At 35.5% G+C, this 22,283-nt stretch overlaps 1 protein-coding gene across 1 annotated transcript; it reads left to right on the plus strand.

The window, feature by feature from the left end:
- Positions 1-17,658: 17,658 nt before the first annotated feature.
- ttc36 (tetratricopeptide repeat domain 36) lies at positions 17,659-20,329 on the plus strand. The gene is made up of 3 exons (XM_053500740.1): positions 17,659-17,842; positions 18,085-18,273; positions 19,952-20,329. Exons 1-3 carry the CDS (start codon positions 17,737-17,739, stop codon positions 20,218-20,220), a joined length of 564 nt encoding a protein of 187 aa, XP_053356715.1. The 5' UTR covers positions 17,659-17,736; the 3' UTR covers positions 20,221-20,329.
- The last annotated feature ends 1,954 nt before the right edge of the window (positions 20,330-22,283 follow it).

A 22,283-nucleotide genomic window follows, 5' to 3' on the forward strand; every position in this document is an offset into this window, starting at 1 on the left:
ATATGGACATGGGCAAGATGAAAAAAGCTGAGTTTGTATTCAGAGTTAGCTCCATGTTTTCTATTCCCCTTGCTCACACAGTCATCCTAAGTACTGTACAGCAGTTTTGTTTACTTCTTTGCTTCTCCAACACACTTTGGCATAATGTCACTTTTTGTTGAAGCTCTGGCAATGTGCATCTTTTGCCAGACATCCATGGATGTTGGCTGTGTGATCACCTGATCCACATCTGTAATGGGTACAGTAAGTCCCTGATGCCTTTGGAATTTCCCCTCTGCTGCTCTTTTGTATACACTTTGCATGTGGTTTGTTCAGGTGCTGGACTGTATTTATAGTCTGAAGATCTTGCCTTGGAAACCTTATCCTCAACCTACTATGCAATAATTAAGCCCTCCATGAGGCTGAGCAGCATTTCCAACTAACATCCAGCAACGATTCTGTGCAATTTGAGCTTGTCTTCTCCATGAGATGGTCAAAATTGCATGTAACAGCTATAAAATAATGTCACTAATGTTATAATGTTTTAATACATATCTCACCACATGTTTAAAAGCTTAGGTTTGTTCACCCACACTAAAAGCATTTTAAGTTTGGACTGCTGACCTGGACCTGGTCCATGGATCGTGTGGTCTAGTTTAGTTGGAAAAGCGTGCAATTCTCAATTCTAGTATACAGTAACTTCTGCACTTTCCTAACATACTTCACCAGGTACTTATCAAGTCTTTTTTTTTATGATGTGCAAATTGCAAGCAAATATGTTAAAGATGTATCATGCTGTATCCATATTTATAGACCAACTCTAATGAACTGGTTATTTGATTAACACATGCATGTTATTATTTCAAACTGAGTTCTTTATACTTAGAACTTTATGAAAAAGGTGCAATATACAGATTATGTCAAATGATAACTTGGCACATATCTAAATAATCTAAAATCTACTTAAAGCTTCATGTGTTGCACCCACCACAGATAGTTCACTGCCAGAAAGTACACTTAACTGTAGCTTTTAGCCTCTTCCTTTGTTCTCATCTTTCACTCATTTAATATTTTTATTCATTTTCACATTTTCAGTATGTAAAGATTTGAATATTCAAAGCCGTCATTTCAAATAATCTGACTACCCGACAATCATAAGCACCTAAAAGATGCAGCTTTTGATCTGAACAGACAGCTTAAATATCTGTTGTCTGGCAAAATGTTTTTGACACCCACAGAATAGCATGACAGCTTTTTTTCTTCACAACATAAAAGTGTGCAAAAGGTTATTAGCTGCTGCGAAGTTTCACCCCTTTTAATCAAGGTTGACATAAAGGTATTTTTTTTGGAAAATGGGGGATTGTTTGAGAGCGACTGATCACTGCAGTGGGAAGATAATTATAATTTTTTTTTTATTTCAAAATGCAACTTGACGTGGTGACAAAGTTTAGCCCCGTGAACAGATGAGATCAAAGTGTGAATATTAAGTTTTGCCACAATACCTAGACAACATGTTTGATTGACACACAAGTTACTGCACAAACTAAGTTTTAAATGATAATAGCTAAAACCTTATTATGTAACAGTGAGGGTAAACATCCCTGCATATTTATTATTTACTGCTTGAGCCTGTTGCCATTTTTCTGACAGATGAAAGCAATAGACAAGTGCTGTCAAAAAGCCTTCGTAGTTAGAAAGGGTCTCAGGTAACAGTGACAGCAGTGACAGTTTATTGTCAAAATCGGCTCAAATAAAACCAGCAATAGGTCTCATTGTATACAGTAGGTCAATTATATATGCACATACTTCCATATGTCTCACACTATATTGTTGGATCGGCTGTATTTCTTTCCCAAGACATGTTTTTTTTAGCCCAAGATGATAAAAAGTAGCCCATTTAAGAAAATGTACTCCATCCGACTTTGTTTTACTCTGATGAGCCCTGCACAAAAAAATGTTAATAAATATATAATTTCTGCATTGCGGCTGGGTGTTGTAATATGTCTGGGTTACAGAAGCCTTTGACAGCACCTCTACACATTAGGATAAGTTTCGGATGATATTTAAACAAAAGCTTTTTTATACTGCACCTTTAATTACACTTTCTGAAAGCTTAATTACACTAATTCAACGATTAGTTCTGTAACTGACATTAACTCTGACAAAGCGGTACTTTTTTCATAGAACTATTTTCCTTAATTGGGGAAGCTTTTGGAGGGCTTGGAAGACTGCAGGAGGAAGCATGAGAGCAAATTTGTATATTTATTTGTATAGCGCTTTTAGCAATTGTCATTGTCGCAAAGCAGCTTTACACAATCAGAAGAATTATTTAAGTCTGTATGGAATTTGAATGTGTATGAATCAAAATGGTCAGTTTGTCCCTGGTGAGCAAGCCGAGGGCGACAGTGGCAAGGAAAAACTCCCTGAGATGGTAATAGGAAGAAACCTTGAGAGGAACCAGACTCAACAGGGAACCCATCCTCATTTGGGTAAAACAGAAAGCAGTAAATGATCTTCATTTATACAGTGTGTAGGGTGGCAGGCAGTTTAGCATAACAGTTGATGTTAATATGGAGTCCAGGTAGTTTTTGAAGACTCTAGGTAGACTTGTAGGAAGTTCCAGTCCTGAACTATCGAACTGTCAAGTCCCCAGAGAAACAGTTGCCAACACCAGTCAAGGCCAGAACCATTTTCTAGGTAGAGAGAATCATTCCCAGACACCAGACGCATTCCAGAGAGACACACGGGGCATCCATGTGACGAGATCCTTAGCCAGAAGCGGGGCACCAGGATGGGTCAGACAGGTCCGGAGGGCAGAGGGAGACTGGATCACTGGCAGCTCAGGAACGACATGTGTAGCTCGACAGAAAGAGAGAGAAAAAGTGAAAGGGGGAGACAGGGGGAGAGAGGAAAGAGAAAAAGGGGGAGAAGGAGAAGAAGAGGAGAGATGGCAGTTAGGTATGGTCACAGTCACACAATGTATAATGTGAATGTATATTAACTGTAGAGTGCAAGCAGAGACTCCGGCAGGACTAACTATGACAGCATAACTAAAAGGGAGAGCCAGAAGGAAACACAAACATGAGGGCTTCCTGAGAAATGCTTGGCTAAATAAATAGGTTTTTAGCCTGGACTTAAACACTGAGACTGTGTCTGAGTCCCGAACACTATTTGGAAGACTATTCCATAACTTTGGGGCTTTGTAAGAAAAAGCTCTGCCCCCAGCTGTATTTTTCATAATACACGGTACTGACAAGCAGCCTGCATCCTTTGATCGAAGTAGGCGTGGCGGTTTGTAAGACACTAGCAGTTCGCTCAGGTACTGCGGCGGGAGACCATTTAATGCTTTATATGTCAAGAGTAGTATTTTAAAATCAATGCGAAATTTCACAGGGAGCCAATGAAGTGAAGATAAGATAGGTGTGATGTGCTCTTATCTTCTGGTTCTAGTGAGGACTCTCGCTGCTGCATTCTGGACTAGCTGAAGCTTATTTATGCATCTAGCTGAACAACCAAACAGTAAGGCATTACAATAGTCCAACCTAGAGGTGATAAAAGCGACAATATATTTCTTATCTTGGAAATATTTTTGAGGTGAAAGAATGCTATCCTGGTAATATTATCTACATGAGCATCAAATGAAAGGCTGGAATCAACACCAAGGTCTTTTACTGTTGCACTTGATGGAACAGAAAGGCCATCTAAAGTTATGGTGTGATCTAAAATTTTACTTCTAGCTGTATGCGGTCCTATAACTAGAACTTCTGTCTTATCCGGATTAAGCCGAAGGAAGTTAACCCTGATCAGAGGCCAATAGGAGGTCATTTACTACTTTAACAAGTGCTGTCTCTGTGCTGTGATGAGACCTAAATCCTGACTGATACAGTTCATGTATGCCATTTCTATGTAGATATGAGCATAGCTGCTCCGCTACTATCTTTTCCAGAATCTTAGAGATAAACGGGGGGTTATGGCCCTTGCCCACTCCCCCCCCCCTCCGCTCAGCTCCTCTTATGATCTCCCTTCCTCTCCTTCCTCTGCACCCCCATACCACCATCTCTCCTTAATGACTTTTCAGGATCCTGTCCATTCAGCACAACTTTCTTGCCCTCCACCCACCAAGGGCTCTTTAACAACCCTCCAGTTTCTCCAATTACCCTTATCAAAGAGGGTGTGAGAAAAGGGTTCAATCACCTTTGTCCAGGAAGGGCTTCAGGCTTGAATTGCCTCAGCCATAGAGTCTTACAAGGATGTGTGTCTCAGCTGCATGGGGTTTTTCAGCGCATATTCAACTTAAGCTTAGGTCTGCTGGTTGTCGTTGACCAGCGGAAAACCTCATGCCTGGTTCCTGTGACCAAGGAAAAAAAACAAACAGTCTGAATGACAGTAGCTGAGTGGCATTGACTTGCAATGAAGTCCCTGAAGAGGCTTGGCCTGTGGAACCTTTATACCATCCATCACTGAGTTATCGTTAGACTCCATGTAGTCTGCATACCATATTATTATTATTATTATTATTATTATTATTATTATTATTATTATATTCAATGCTGTATTATAAATATTAGCAATCTGGGACAAGATTTTTATTCAGGATTAATCTTATCTTGTTCTGCTAAGGGCTGAATATGTTACTCCACCTCCCTGCCCCACTGAGTACATCAATTATGCTTTTATTAATTTAGATACAAGGTTAAAAAGGTACTTTGTAACTTAAAGGCAATTCAGTGGCGAAAGCAACTGCTGACCAAAAAAGAAGACAAAAACTGGTCTTACAGTTGCCAAAAACCATCTTGACTTTTGGGCAAATATTTTTGGAAGGTGTGCATCACATTACATTTGTAAAAAAAAACAAAAAAAAACAAATTCATACCAATAGCTAAACATGATAGTGGTGGTACTGTGATGATCTGAGGCTGCAAATGGAACCATGAATTCTGTGCTCTACCAGAAAATCCTGAACGGGAATGTTCGACCATCAGATCATGACCTTAAGCTCAAATGCACTGGATTATACAGCAACAATGGTCCGAAACACACCAGCAAGTGTACCTCTGAATGGCGCAAAAAAAAAAAAAGGGTATGGAGTGGTATAGTCAAAGCACAGACTTAAATCGGTTTATGATGCTGTGGCATGACCTTAAACAGGCCCTTTATGCTCAAAAACCCTCCAATGTGACTTAATTAACACAATTATGCAAAGTAAAGTGGGCCAAAATTCCTCCACAAGAATGTGAAAGACTCATTGCTAGTTATCACAAACACTTGATTGCAGTTGTTGCCAAAGACGGCACAACCAGTTAGTAGGTTTAGGGGCAGTTACTTTTTCACATAGGGCATGGAAATCTTTTTTTCCATAATAAATGAACTTATCAGTTAAAAACTGCATTTTTGTATTTATTTAGGTTATCTTTGTATAATACTAAAATTTGTTTGATGATCTGAATCATTTTAGTGTTACTAATATACAAAAAAAAAATCATACCCAATACATATAAATAAAGCACTTTTTCACATCACTATAACTCTTTTTGTTATACAGCAAAGAAATATACTGGGGTGTAAACACAGTCTGGTGGCACTGCACCTCTCTTTTCTCTCTCTCTCTCTCTCTCTCTCTCTGTGCAAATTTCTGCAGCTGTTTTATTTTTGTAAAATTTTAACGTTAAGCACATTGCCATGACATTGCAATTTCACGTTTTTGTTTGCCTGGTGGAAACAGCTGTACAGGAAGCTCAAATTAAACTTAAGTCTGAAAAAAATTAGTTTTGCTACAAATCTGTAACTTATCTCAGTTAAACCTAAAGGCGTTTAAAAAGATCATGTGTTGAAAAGAATCATGAATCTTCTTGATTACTTACAATTTAATGAAACATTAACGACAAAGCACTGTGCAAAAATATTGTTTGCATTGACCATTACATATTACTAACTAGGTAGCTTTAAAATAAAGTCCTTTATAGATGTTAACGACCCATCACAAATGTAACACCATTCTATTTTTTTTCATGGACTGTTATGTCTTTTTGAACCTTTTCATAGTGTATTAAAACTATTCTAGCTGCATATTGGTCATAATTCTTGTTCTATGCATAACTTTTGAGCCTTTTGGATCACTTTGTCAATCATTATGCTTAAAAGACCTCATCTCAGGGTTTTGTTTAAGAAAAGTAGGGTTTTCCCCATTATGTTTCCTGTTCTGAAACATTAGACATATTTCTTTCTCACTAATAAATTAACATAATAGCCATTGTTTAAGAGTGTGTTTTCACAGCTGTGTCTTTGTTTCATGGTGACCTGAGACAGGATGACATTTTCACCACCTGCAATTGTACACTGTTTCTAGTGGACACTAGGGGGACTCCAAGCTATCCCTATTTGTTTAGGTTAGTTGTTTGTTATTTCACAAATTTCACGACTGTTTATATTTCAAATTACATGTAATTGTCTATGTAAATAAAGGAAATGCTGTGTTTTTGCATTGGTTAGAATTCAGCGATGGCTATATTTCGAGCTGGTAATATTTATTTTTTCAGGCAAATACTGAAGGATTGTTTAAGTTTCATCAAATTCTGTCCAGCCAGTTCCTCAATGATATCTTCACATGTCATACATTGGAGGACCAGAAAGCAGTCTCAGAAAAAAAATTATGTCCGTCTGTCCAGCCTATTTTGTCATAGCATCACGCAAAACTGGCTGAACAGAATCATGATACCATTTCATTTTTGAAATTTATCAGTTCCTTCTTTTTTCCAGCAAATACACTTCCAGGACATTTTACTGTCAGCCCATCACTTTACAGTCATAAGAAGAGAAGAAGAAGTGTTGACTGACATCTAAAGAACTGCAAAGCTCCAAGAATTTGGAAACTCCTGAGTTTCAAGGCGAAAGCCACTGCTGACCAAAAAGAAGACAAAATCTTGTCTTAAATTTGCCAAAAACATCTTTACTTTTGGGCAAATATTTTTTGGAAGATGTGCATCCCATTACATTTGTAAAAAAATAAATAAATAAATAAATAAATCATACCAACAGTTAAACATGATAATGGTGGTAGTGTGATAATCTGGGGCTGCAAATGAAATCATGACTTCTGTGCTCTACCAGAAAATCCTGAATGGGAATGGCCGACCATCAGATCATGACCTCAAGCTCGAATGCACTGGATTTATACAGCAGGACCGAATGGTCCGAATTACACCAGCAAGTGTACCCCTGAATGGCGCAAAAAAAAAAAAGTTTTGGAGTGGTATAGTCAAAGCCCAGACTTAAATCTGATTAAGATGCTGAGGCATGACCTTAAACAGGCCCTTCATGCTCGAAAACCCTCCAATGTGACTTAATTAACACAATTATGCAAAGAAAAGTGGGCCAAAATTACTCCACAATAATGTGAAAGACTCATTGCTAGTTATCACAAACACTTGATTGCAGTTGTTGCTGCCACTACCAACCAGTTAGTAGGTTTAGGGGCAGTTAGGGGCAACTTTTTCATATAGAGCCAGGTAGACTTGGAAATCCTTTTTTCCATAATAAATGAAATCATCAGTTAAAAACTGCATTTATGTATTTATTAAGTCTACCTTTGTATAATACTAAAATTTGTTTGATGATCTGAATAATTTTAGTGTAACTAATATAAAAAAAAAAACTATACCCAATACATATAAATAAAGCACTTTTTCACAGCACTGTAACTCTTTTTGTTATACAGCACAAAATAAAAATAAATATATTGGGGAGTAAACACAGTCTGGTGGCACTGCACCTCTCATCTCTCTCTGTGTGTTTATATCTCTCTCTCCCGCTGTCTCTGTCTCTTTCTCTCTGTATGTGCAAATTTCTGCAGCTAAAAAATCATACCCAATACATATAAATAATGGTGTTTTTTGGATTAAATCATACTTTAAGGAACCTGACATGTGGTAGTCTATGTTTTTTTTCCTATAGTCTTGGTCGAGTCGCTTGGATTTTTTCCCATGGTGTCAAGGACAAAAAAAAATCACTAGCTCAAAATATAGCCACTATTGTACTCCTACTTGCACTTCTAATAATAGCATTGGCCAATTAGAAGATTTTTAAAAAGTCATTACATCCACGTCTGAAATCTTCAAAGAAACTGGCAGCTTATTGTATGCAACTTTTGACCCACTGGAATTCTCATATGGTATAGTGTATTGCAGCTGGTAAGGTGGGTAAGGTGTATCTAATCTTTTGGCATCTGTATGAGCTGTCAAAATATAGTACACTATTCACTAATTTCAAACAAAACCAATCACGTAGAACAAACTAAAAAGATTTAATTTTTAAATTCTTTCAACTGACATATTTTTCCTTGTTTTTGTTCTTTACTGTACAGAATTAGATGGTAAAACATAACATCACTGATTAACACGTGATGCTCCTTCCAAACACGCAGATAAAACTTATTTTCTCTGGCAAAATTATGTTCACATCTCATCCCATTCTCCCATGTCCATCAATGGAACTGAATTGAAATGTGTCCCCTGCTTCAAGTTCCTAGATGTTCACATCTAATGTGTCATATTTTTGTGTTTGTCACTTTTCTTGTTCGCACATTTGCACCTGCACTTTATGTTGTCTCTTTTGTATACGACTAGTATAATAAGATAGTTTTTCTGTTAATTGAAAAACGTCAATCTGTCTTGTCTCAGCTAGTCAGCTACTTAGGTTTCCAAGTTACCTAGTTACTTTTGTTAATTTATGTTATTTATTCATGTTTACCTTCGTTCTGGAGTAACGTTGTTTCATTACCTTGTATACTAAACTGTATATGGTTGAAATGACACTACTCGACTCGACATCTCTGAGGATCTGGCACAACACAGCTTTTAGCACAAAAATGCAACAGCTTCTTTACTTCCTAAGATGCCTAAAGAAGACACTAGACTGCTTATGTCATTGCACTATTAAAAGCATTCTAAAGTTAACACTGTCCAATATGGCAGTTCCATGGTACATTGGAACCTTTGATTATGAGCATAATTCGTTCCAGAAGTGGGCTTGTATTCCAAAACCCTTGTTAACCAAATTTAATTTTCCCATAAGAAATAATGGAAACTGAAATTATTCGTTCCACAGCACGCACAGGCTGAGGGAGAAAATGGATGTTTAGCCCTCTAATGAGACTTCCTTTTGCTTTACACGTGCAAATAACACAAAATAAACTATACTTATAAATAAACATACTGTACATGTGGTCACAGTGTTATAGTAAACAGTACACATATGCATGGATGTGGATTATACCAGTAAGAGACGCGCCCGAATATCAACTATTAAACCCCTTCACCACGAGTGATTCCTCCCAAGTGTTTTACACATCATTTCATCGATGAAAAGGTTTAGGTGTAGATCCAGCTTCTTTCCCTACAACCTTTTCCCACACACATCACACCCACACATAGATACACATAGATACAGTACACATATATACAGTGGATATATATATATATATATATATATATATATATATATATATATATATATGTGGGCACCACAAGTGACAGAAACAATGTGGTCTTCAAACAATCTTTAAAAAATTTGACATCCCTCTAAATTTACAAAAAGACAAGAGTATGTCAGAGAGCCTGTCAAGAGACCTACAGCTATGAAGTAGTTGCAGGAATATGTCAAGTATTGATGAGTCCCTGCATGTGACAATTTTCCATATTGCGTTGTATAAATGAATAATTTCCTTGCAACAAACAAACTGACAGACAGACAGACAAACTAAAAAAAAAATTCACTTTATCCATGCACAGTAACCAGAACCCAGATTTATATCCTATTACCATTTGCAGATTAAATTACAAGCAAAAAAGTTACTTTAAGAAAGCATTAGTTAAGGGTTATGCCCACTCATGCCCCAGCTTACTGTTTCTTACTTTCTTTCTTTCTTTTTTTCTTTAAATGTTTTTCATTTGAATTTTTACAAAAAAGGTGGACAAGATCTAACATTATATATTGTGCATATTATGCATGGTTTTTACTATTAAAATTTTCAATATACCAGTTGATGCAAAATGAGGAAAGGTGTAAATAAAGTTTGCTATGGAAATTAAACAGCTATTATAAGATGCTTATGTGTGAGAACTGTGTCAGGTTGGGTGTTGTACTGTATTTGATGAAACTGGATTATGGCACAGAGCAGACTAAGGAGTATATAGTTTATTCCACATAGATACATAGTAGATCAGCCACTTCTACCTCTTTAAAACATGTTGTTAAAAAGAAATAAAGCATGAAAAAATTGTGGGCATGCATATGAATGACACAGGACCTTTGTCTGCTCGTGCTGACTGAAATTTTACACAACATTAAAAAGATACAATAGACAATAGTATAGACCAACATTTATTCTCTGAGAAAAAATCATGCTGATTTCTAAATACCCATTGCTTTCTGTGTGTAGCATATGCGCTAACGCTTCCAGAAAATCAATTCTGCCATTTGGACTGCATGCCAGGGCTTACAGGGAACATGTGCACAGACCAGTCTGCCATTCTTACACACTGCAGCTGTTAGGTAGCAGAGATGTCTGCAGTCTACTGATAAATGCTTTATTTTAAAATGACAAGTAAACAGACCCAAAAACATACACAAGAGTTTGGAGGGAGGGAGAGATTTCTTGTTAATTAAACATCTAGTCTTATTGTCTTAAAATAGATTGGGTTGTGATTGCTTGCATTTCTTTCCAAAATAATATTTAATTAATGTCACTTGCTATGTTACGTTACATTGCTAATGTAAAAAAAAAAAAAAAAAAAAAAAAAATCAATAATTAGTCAGTTTATCTTTAAGGGTACAATTATTTTTGTTAAATGATTATCCTTTGAAAAGCGAACATTGGTAATGAAAATACAGATAGTTGCATCTAGTTGCAAAGAAATGGCAATTTACCACAAATACTTTACTGCAATCCAGCACACATTAGGGGATAAGCTCATACCAGTATTTACCTTTTAAACATAAAAAAAACCAGATGTAGATTCTACATGCATGGCAAAAAAAATGCTTTAGAAGTCTCTGATTATTGACCTGCATTAAGCAGTAAGGACATTTGACATTACTGAAATTGTATTGAGAAACCTCCAGCTTAATACATACTGTATATAAAACCACAGTTATTAAAACCATGAAAGATCTATCAACAAGTCCAGAGCCTCCTTTTCATTAGCTTTAGGAACTTAAAAATCTCTCACGCATTATGTTTTTCTTCTGACTTTGCGAGAAAAAAAACATGTACAAAGTACATTTCTCCGGTTTTATTATTTTTTCAAAGATATATTAAAGCAAAAAATAACCTAAAACCTAACATTTTTAAGAAAGTCAATCAAAGATTTATTTTATCATTCTTGCTAAAAATCAATGTACTGTGGTCTCTTTATCCATAAAACTCATCAATGCTGAAAGTTATTCAACATTCTAGCTGTTATGTCCTTTGTTTAAAAACCTACACTACGTAGTGTTCACTCCTCTCTGTCCAGCCATGTCTAAAGCAACCAGTCATATAATTCATATGATTTTAGATTTCTGCAAAAAACAAATCTCCACTAGACTTGAACACTCATGTTACAGCTTCGACTTCGATTGTGTTTAAAATCCTATAAAATATTCAGTCAGGAAGGTATTCAGAAGTATTTGTGTCTTTGTGAAGTATTTGTACTTTTTATAGTATTTACTATAAAACGTTTTTTACTATTTACTTAGTACTTATACTTGAGTAAAAGAAAAAAAATGAAGTGGTAATTCTACTAGTAGTGAAGTACATTTTAGGCAAGTAAGTAAGTTGCTAATATTATGACTATTTCTTTCCATGTTTTCAGAATATAATATACTTAAACATGTCAAGAAGTGAACATTTTACATTTCAATTCTAAGTGACAAAAAGACAGGATTGTTTGTCAGTCAGTCCAAGAGACAAATAGCAAGCTTTTATGTCACACTATCAAGTTTAATTATTAAAATAATGTTCTTTTGGTGTCTATTTATACTAAATCTGATTCGGACAGGAAAGAGCTAGAAATAAGCTTTAGGTGTGATTCTGTCACATGTACAAACAGTATGCTTGTCTGCCTCTGTTAATTATTATTATTTTTTTATAATTATTTTATTATTATAAAATTTGCACACACTCAGGAACATATGATACACAAAAATTTCTGAATGTAAGTATTTTAAACTAAACACTATTTAAGTAAACACTATCTTTGTATAAATGTAAACTCTTCATCACTGGCATTAATTAGTACTACTGTAGGTAGGAAGAGCCTAAATTGTTAAGTTTTATTATGAATGAAAAGACGAAGAATTATGTGTCTGTTGCAAGATGAGCATACATTTAAGTCATAAAGAGTCCCGGAGACAGACAGACTGACGATAGGAAACACTTTACGGTAAAACAAAATGCTTCAGACTGATTCAAGCTGTTTGTATGTATATTCATCTGTCACAATCTATAGGACGTGTTACAATATAAGGATTCAGAAAGCATAATGAAGGGGTTGTCTTATAGGTTTAAAGGCATGGGAAAGTTCATATAATAATAATTTACTAATAATAACTTTATTCATTAATTTATTTGTTAATAAAAAACTTAGGTATATAAGCATGTGGAAATATGTTTACTTACTGTATATTTTTATTTCTATAGAACAATACAATTTAAAACATTGTTTATTAATTATATGATATAATCTAAGATTACTCTGATGTAAGTTTGTGGCCCGTTTTATACAATTTTATACAATTTATTGGTCTAATGAGGGCCTGTCTTGATCATCAAGGTAAACAATTAGACCCCATTTATATCTGTGCATGGAAAGATTTGGAACAGCACCCTCAGCTAAAGGCAGTCATTAATTAACCACATTTCAACACCTGATAGCTCTATAGGCAGCCTGTAATTTGTGATGTCAGTGAGCACTAAAGCTAGAAGAGTTTTATTGGGGTATTGCATTGTCTGACCAAACAGAGCTTGTGCTAACACCTCTTGGTGATTAATAGAGGCTAAAATGTAAAAAATAAACTCTAACCACAGGCACATTTTTATTAAAAGGATATATATATATTTTTTTGGATTGTGTGTGTGTGTGTGTGTGTGTGTGTGTGTGTGTGTGTGTGTGTGTGTGTGTGTGTGTGTGTGTGTTTGAGTAATATATAGTATCCATACTCTAATCAGGCAATCATGTGGCAGGAGTGCAATGTATAAAATTAAGTAGAGACCTCAGTAACCTTGGCATGGTTGCTGGTGCCAGATGGGTTGGCTTGTAAAACTGCTGATGTCCTGGATTTTTTTTTTAAACACACTTTCAATCAGAATGATGCAAAAAGCACAAAACATCCCTGAGCAGGCATACTGTGGGCATATATGCCATGTTGGTAAGGGGGGTCAGAGGAGAATGTCCAGAAGAAGAAAAAAATTAAATCAGAGACAACAAAATCTGAATCTGAAATCATTCTAAATTAAACCGCAACTTAGGGGTTTAAAAAAGGGGAAAAAATTCAAATGTTAGAGTGGCTCTGAAAGCATGAGGAATCATTTTCACACTTGGAGTGGCCACCACATTGTGCATCCTAATCACAGCTAAATTCGGTTTAATAAGATATTAGAATGTGAAACCTATGATAAGTGTGTTTCTAATCTTGTTTTGTTTATGATCCACAAGATAATTTTAATATACAACAATAATGTAACATATTTAAACATCATTTGGTGGACTAGATTAGAGTATTTAGCATGCCGGCCCCAGGTCCCTGCTTAAAAACCAAGTTTCTAAAGATGCTTCAAAGATTCATGAGGATGTTCAGGAATGCAGTTGGTGTTTTTTTTTTTTTTTTTTTTTTTTTTTTTGCAGTAATTTCTTGTAAACTTTAAATTCTGATAATTAGCATCACTATTTAAATGATTAATCCATTCAGCTGCCTGAAAGCCAAGTTACAACTTCATAAGCATGCAAAATTCAGGGTTTTATACAGATTGTGTTTGGTGATTACATAACTGTCTAGGATTGTTAGATATGTCTGGTATGACTGTGAATCTGCTCTTGTCCTCCCAGAGGCATCATGCCTTATTATTATTATTATTTTCTTTTGGGGTGGTTGATATTGGTTTGCTATTGGTTTGATAGCTTTAAATGTTTTGTTGCTGAAATACCATAATGGTGAATAAATGTGTGTGTGTGTGTGTGTGTGTGTGTGTGTGTGCCCTGCAATGAATTGCCACTCTGTCTAGGGTGTACACCACTTTGTGCTCCAAGTCTCCTGGGATAGGCTGCAGGTCCCCCGCGACCCTGTATAAGGGATAAAGCGGAAATAATAAGGTGCGTATCATTGATGTTCTTCCCAATCATTTCCCAATTATATCACCAGCATTCACAAGTCAAAACATACTTATGCTAATAATAAAATTGTCACATACATGAAGGGATACAATGGATGAGCTGATATATGACATAGAGTCTGTGGTTTTATTAATAAAACATTCAGAATATACTTTAATATTTAAGTTTAAATGATATTGGTTTTTACATAAACCCAAAACTGGTTGACTTGTTGTAAATAGTGTTGTGAACCCTTTAGGAATTCATGGCAGTGCTTTGACAAATGGCTGCTTTACCATCTTCATACCACCAGATGTCGCTGTACCTCCTAAGATAAATGCTTTAAGGCTTTAAATATTTTTTTTACACAAATTTAAAGCAAGCCCCCACTGCTTTCTAAGACTTTAACATTGAAGTTAGGTTAAGAGTTACATCCTTTTCAATAAATCCCACCTTCTGTGTTAAAACCGGTGAACCGCTGAAAGGTCACAGGCACCCAAGACTCATTAATGCACATCTGGTCCCATCCCACAGAAGAGGTATTATAGCACAAATTGATAAAAAAAATCTATTGCTGGTATGACAGAAAGGTGACAACATACAGTACATTGTATCTTAATGTGCATGAAGCTGCACAAGAGACCCTTTCTCAGGCCAGTCCAAGAGATTATCTAGAGTATTTCAGTTATAATGAGAATGTGAACTGTCCCTGATTCAGACCAAATACAAGACGCACCCTGCAAGTTTGAGCCAGGTCTAATAGCCCATAACCTAATAAGTAAATAATAAGGTGTTTCACACAGCATGCTGTCATACAGAAATAAACATGGAAGGCGACTGAGGTCAGTTTAATTGTGTTTTAAGGTGATGTACAGTGATCACAAGAGAATTCATGATCAGATTATTCAAATGATGAAAATGAGGAAGAAAAAGAGCCAAAATGCCTTTTTATGGAGCAGTGACTGCTTCTCGTGTTTGCAGTCATAGTCTGGTGTGGTGAGATCATGACATGAATGGAGTTACTGACATTGATTTCAACCACAATTTTATGCTGTCAAGGGCTAGTTTTAAATATAGCAGTCAGTGCTTCTTTACAAGACCTCAATATTTGAGCAAATGTTATGGCACAAGAACAATGGATCCTTTGGCTGCTGTGGGTCGCAGGTAGGTAATTAGTTTTGCTGTTTCAAACAGCCCACTGTTGGTGTTATATTAGCTATAGTAACAGGAGAGTTGTGATTATCACTGTCTGTAGCTCAAAAAGTATACTCAATGGTTATTTTATTCAGTGAAACTTTTATTTCTACTTATTTTATTTGAGTCATTTACTATTTTGTGGATCTCTTGGTCTAGTTCAGTACACACAACCGCAATCATGGGGAAGACTTGTGACTTGACAGTTGTCCAGAAGATGATCATCAACATCCTCCACAAGGAGGGTGAGCCACAAAAGGTCATTGCAGAAAGGGTTGGCAGTTTGCAGAGTGCTGTATCAAAGAATATGCATGGAAAGTTAACTGGAAAGGGAAGAGTGTGTTTGGAAAAGGTACACAAGCAACATGGTTTGCTGCAGATTTAAGGAGGTTGTTAAAAAAAAAAAAGTCAATTTAATAACTTGAAAGACTTTCAGAAGGAGGGAGGGGCACCACACACAGGCGTCTTCAGGAAATTGTCCAATGGTTACATTCCCAATATCAAGTCACTTCTAAACCAGAATGTCAAAGGTCTCTTACCTGGGCTAAGGAGCAAAAGAAATGATGGTTGCCCAGTGGTCCAAAGTCCTCTTTTTTGGTAAGAGTAAATTTTGCCTTTCATTTGGAAATTAAGGTCCCAGAGACATGAGGCAGAGTGGGGAGGCACGGAATCCAAGTTGCTTGAAGTTAATGTGGAGTTAACAGTCGTTAATGATTTGGGTTGCCACATAATATACTGGTGTTGGTCCACTATGCTTTGTTTAGTCAAAAGTCAATGTTTAAAACTAGATTTTAAAGCAATTCCTGCTTCCGTGTACTGACAAGCATTATAAAGATGCCGACTTCATTTTCCAACAGGAAACCCTAACCTAACCCAACAGAACTAAAACACTAGTCCACAGTGGCAAAACTACCACTGACTGGTTTGCTGAGCATGGAGAATCTATGACAAATATGAGAAACACCTGACCTAAGATGTGCTGAAGGCTGCAATCGAAGCAACCTGGTCTTCAATAATGCTTCAGCAGTGGCACAGCCTGATCATCTGCGTCATGCAACTCTAATGCAGTAATTCTTGCATAAGAGGCTCGACCAAGTGAATAAATGAAGTGCATAAATGAACATACTCTTTAGAAGTTGGACATTTTTGTATTATAAATCCATTTCTGATTGATCGTAGAAAATATTTCATTATTTTGAGATACTGGATTTGCTTTTTTTATTAACTGAAAGCCATCACCATTAAAATTCACACAATAAGGCTTATAAATATAAATATTTCACTTTACAAGTAAACACTTTAGAATATATGAGTTTCACTTTGAAAACTAAATATTCAACAGTTTTGAGATAATTTTGTTAAATGTATCTCAGATAAACTAAAATTATTTATTTTGTTTAAAAGAAGTACATTATACTAGCAAACTTAAATACATTTGCAAACTTAAATTTGTTTTTGGCATGCTCGCTCCAGGAAACCATCTCAACCTCTCATGTCTAACAAGTGAGCTTTGTAACAGCAACATAAGCTACAGTTTGCCAACTTACAATCTAACTAGGTTGTGGATTGTTCATTCTATATCATAGTATTTATCCTTATGAATGGTGGCAAAGGGTATTAAAGTTTATTATGATTGATGCATAACTCCAAATATCATACTAATCATCATCATCATCATCATCATCATCATAATAATAATAATATAAGTATATAGGCGTTTTCTCAGCAGCCATTTAAAACTTTAAAAAAAATGTGTTAAGGGAAAAACATACAAATTTTATTAACTATTTAAATGTTTGAAATAATTAAAAATAGTTTACTAATGGTTTTATTTTTTATTTTAAAAACATGAAACCTTGAACTGAAAAATGGACACGACATAAAAATGGTCAGTTTGCAGACATAGGCCAAAATGAAAAAAAATATTAGGAATAAATATAATTATCATAAATGCACATGGACTGTACCCTAAATCATTGTCTTTGCATCCTTTAGGGTTCAATCCCTGTACACTTCAGCTTAGCAGAGTTAATCAAATACACATGTGCAAGATCTCAAAGTCCTCCCTCCACCCCTAGCTCTGATTGGCTGCAGTGTCGGTCTGGAAAACATTAAAAAAAAAAAAAAAAACACCCTCTCTTCCATATGAAACAACATACAACACTTTTAAATACATTCATTTGAACTGCAAGTCCCTTTCAGTCTGCTTATCAACACAATGGCATCAGAAAATGATAAAGCAGTGCTTTGGACAATCTTCAATCCTACAAGCCCTTTTGGAGAAATTCCTGGTTTAAACCAAGAGGAAGAGCCTGCAGATGATGGTATGTTCTGGGTTTTATATCAAATGAACTGTTCTCTGTCACATGTTATGGATCAATTTAAAAACTTAACTAAAAGGCTTTAACAAACTCTACATCTTGGTAAACCAATGGATGCCACTTACAAACCTGTATTTAGAAGCATGGATTAAAAGTCATTAATATTTGCAAACTTTGATCATTTTGAGCACTTTTGAGATTTTGAAAATCACTTTTTTGTATGTATCACTGTTTCTCCTCTCCAGACTGTTCCTTTGACCCTAGTCTGCTAAAGCAGGTGAAGAATCTGGAGTTGTTAGGAGTTTCTGCTGCTGAATCTGGGGATTTGAAAACAGCCCTGAGTCATTTAAACCAGGCCATCCAGATACTTCCTATGAGAGCTTCAGCCTATAACAACCGTGCTCAAGTCAAACGTCTACAGGGAGACACTGACAGTAGGTTGCTTCTTTGTACAACTGCATTTATTCAAAACCTATTTCTTATTTAATGACTTATTTCATGCAGTGCCTCATAATTTTGATCATGCCAAAAAAAACATAATACTCTTAGTAATAACCAATGGCCATTTTTATGAAACTGAAAACTATAAAACTATAGTCACATAAATATAACATCAAATATTGTAACATTATTTGAATAATGTTATTTTTGAGGTCATATTTTTAAGGAAATATTTATAATGCGCATATGACTTCCTCATAAATACTATTGTTTTATACAATCACTGAAAACAACCTCTGGTTATCTGAATTACCTTCCAGAGTAATTAGAATGTACAAAATCTATAGTGTCTATGGGTGACTTAGCTATGAATTATGATTGCCATATGGACCAATAAATACCTTTTTCATCTGATACAGCGTTCACTATTTATTTCAGTCATTAGTAACTCACACAGTGTTTATGAAACATATAGTTCCTTCATAAAATTACATATCTACATATTTAAGTTTATAAAGTGTACATGTGTAAACTTACATATAACCTAACAGAGGAAGGTAATGAGACAGAAAGTAAAACTTTATTTTGTCTAATATTTACAAACACTCTGTAGACTTATTTTATTCCATCCCACACTTCCACATGTATCTGCACAAGCATCACTGATAGTTAAAAAAAAAAAATCTGCCTAAAGAATGGATTAAAATTTAAGAGCTTAGTATCTGCACAAAGTACTCACTAGTAACCATTTTTGTTTCCAGTCTCGTACACCTATTAAAAGTAGACAATAATTGTTTTAAATGATTTGTTGAGAAACAACTGCAAAATTACATAAAAGACTTAAATATTTTGAAAAATTAGTATAGATTGACATATCTCATAGAGTAACAACACCCATCCTAGGAATGAGGTTTTCTCCTGATCTTAAACATGTCTGCTTTACTTCAGATAGAAAATGTGTTGATAGGAGAATACAAACAAAAGGTAATGCAATAAGCACAATAATTACTTGTACCTTCACTTACCTAAGTATCCCAAAAACCTCCTCAAACAGGATTTGCCACAGAAGTTCACAATCCACTTAAGAATAGTCTCTAGTTTTAGGCTTTTTTAACCTGCAAGGGTGGACAGAAAATAAAAGTCCTGCCAGATATACTGTATGTTCCAACCAGCTGATTCTAATTAGTCCAACTCTTCGGCCAGACAGGCTTGAACTAATTAGTGACGTCACCTGCTTTGTGCAGAGTGAGAACTGTAATACATGGCATTTGCTGTCTTAATACTTTCATCCACTGTATATAATGTATACAGATTACTGTTAAAAACATCCCTCATTTCTTCCTATTTTACTTTCAAAGAGCCAGACTTTCTTGTATTTTTACTATAGTCTTGAATGCTGAGTGGTTGAAACGGACAGAGAGGGGAAGCAAGGTTGTTACATAAACTGCCAATTTTTTGGCACTTTGCAGCCTGTCACAGTAAAACAATTGTTTCCATTTCTTTAATCTACATCATCAAAATGTATTTGATACAAAAAAGAACTCATATTATTTTTATTTATTACTGTTATGGGTAAATGCAATAGATTTTTTTAATGCATAATTCTATATTGAGCTCAAGCTGGTTTAGGTCATATTTGTGTAACGTATACATTTGTATTTCTTTTTTAAGGTGCGATTGAGGATTTGGAACAGGCCATTTTATTGAGCAAGGGGACCGGCCGCACAGCCTGTCAGGCTCTTGTCCAGCGAGGCCTCTTGCTCAGATTGGCAGACAGGGTGGATGATGCCAGGGCTGACTTTGAGCAGGCAGCAGCCTTGGGTAGCAATTTTGCCAGACAGCAGGCTGTAATTCTAAACCCTTATGCAGCTCTATGCAACCGCATGCTTTCTGAAGTCATTAGCAACCTACGAAACCCAAAGGTGCCAGAGACACAGTAAAAATGAAGTGACTTCAAAAGTCATTTATGGATGATGTAGGCAATCCTGGATTTAAATGTATACATATCTCTTTTGCAAGATATGTAATAAAGATAACTTTGATATTTCATTTGATATTTGTACACACACTCTTTCCCGTATGTATCATAGCTTCTTTCACTTTTCTTTTTCTCCCAGTGGATGAAAAGCATGCTCAATGGAGTTAAGGCCAGTCTAAAGTTAAACTTTATACTCCGATTAAGGCCTTTTTTTATGTTGGTGGTGTGTTTTGTGTTATTGTCTTTCTGCATGATCAAGTTCCTTCTAATTATACTGAACACATTTCTCTATAAACTGTAAATGGTTCAACTTTGTAGTTCTCTGCAATTTCAAAGCTTGCCTTATAATTTTTTACTTCTAATTAGTGATTATCTTGCGTTACAGGTTCTTTATTTTTGCTCTCCAAATCTTCTTTGAATGGTCCCCTTTATCCCTGCCCCATGAAGGTTGTTGGTGATGCGAGTGACTGTTGTTTTCTTCTTTACAGCTGTCTCTGTTTCAACTGCTGTTGTTTTCCTTATCAAATCTGATCAAAGTCTTGTTGGTACACCAGTTTTTTTTTTATTTGTTTGTTTTTTTAAATACATTCCAAATGATGTTCTGTCTAATGCTTAAGCAATGGATATAAACATAAAAGCATTGAACACAGAAACCTGCCAGTCAAATCCTCCAATAGTTTTAATAACTATAACATTGGGCGAGTTCAAACAAATGGTGCCGTGTTTAACACATCTAGACATAAATATCAGGAAATTAAAACTGAACACCTTTTTTTTCATCTTAGATTTATCATTTTATTTATTTTGTATAGCTAAAAAACAGCCTTGCTACTTTATACACTGAAAGAAAATAGAATAATGAACTTTAAACAATACATTCACTTCAGCCTTCCAGACTTAAAAATTTGCCCATGTCCTTCCTGACACAACCCTCCCATGCTTTCTGGGCTTTGGTATGGCACTAAGGATGCCCTGTGTCCAGTGGGTTTTTTCATGACAGGCGAGGGAGCCCACCACTGCGCCAGCTAGTGCCCCTTCATTATACACACCAACTAAAGAAATAAAATTATATAGATAAAAAATCACTATAAAACTAATAATTAACGTGATATAGAGTACAGCACTATACAGAACACGCTAAGACATTTATAATCACATTATTAATCACTATTACTACATATTTCATGATTACAGTTTAGAACAGAAAATGGTATTGTCTAGTATTTTACTTTAAAAGGAACAACTTAACCAATCGTTATTCATCACTCAGATCAGTCATTATTTCTTAGTTACATCAATTAACACTGTTATACCATATATAAAGACATAAAGCAAAAGTGAACTTGACACTACAGAAAAAACAACATATAATTCATTAGATCTATTGCAAAAACTTTTTCAAGGTTTACAGGGAAATGCTATACAGGAAATCATAGTAGTGATGACTATAAAACATGATTGTCTTTGAAAGTAATAATTTAATAATAATTATTACATCTTCATCTACTAGTAGAAGTAGTGCAGAAATGCACTGGTAATGAGAGCGGCCAAAGGAGAATGGAAAAACTGGTTCAAACTGACAAAGGGAAGATCCGGTACCTTAAACAACCATCTCATAACTAATAGTTTTAAAGAGACCATTTGATTTGTGAATCTACTGTATCTCAAAAGAAAATGAGTTGCATTATTTTAAACAATAGTAAACCAAATCTATAAAAGTGATGCATTTAGTCTGACAAACAAGAGGGCATTTTCTACATGACCAACATACATGTAGCTCCTGTATAATACAAAGTTTTATGTCTATATATTGTAGCGTTTTTCACAGCTACCAATGAGCGTGGAGAGACGAGTGAGCTTATTTGCTACCCAATGCAATGGCTGGGAGTACTTTATTAAGCACACAGCATGTAAGGCATGAGCAGCACCTTCACTCAGGAGCCTACATCCAACTCAGCACTAGCATGAACTGGAGCACATTTCACACGTCACACAAACAATCAACAAGACACACTTCTGATTCAC

Source organism: Clarias gariepinus, chromosome 7 (assembly GCF_024256425.1).
Source record: "Clarias gariepinus isolate MV-2021 ecotype Netherlands chromosome 7, CGAR_prim_01v2, whole genome shotgun sequence".
Taxonomy (NCBI): Eukaryota; Metazoa; Chordata; class Actinopteri; order Siluriformes; family Clariidae; genus Clarias; species Clarias gariepinus.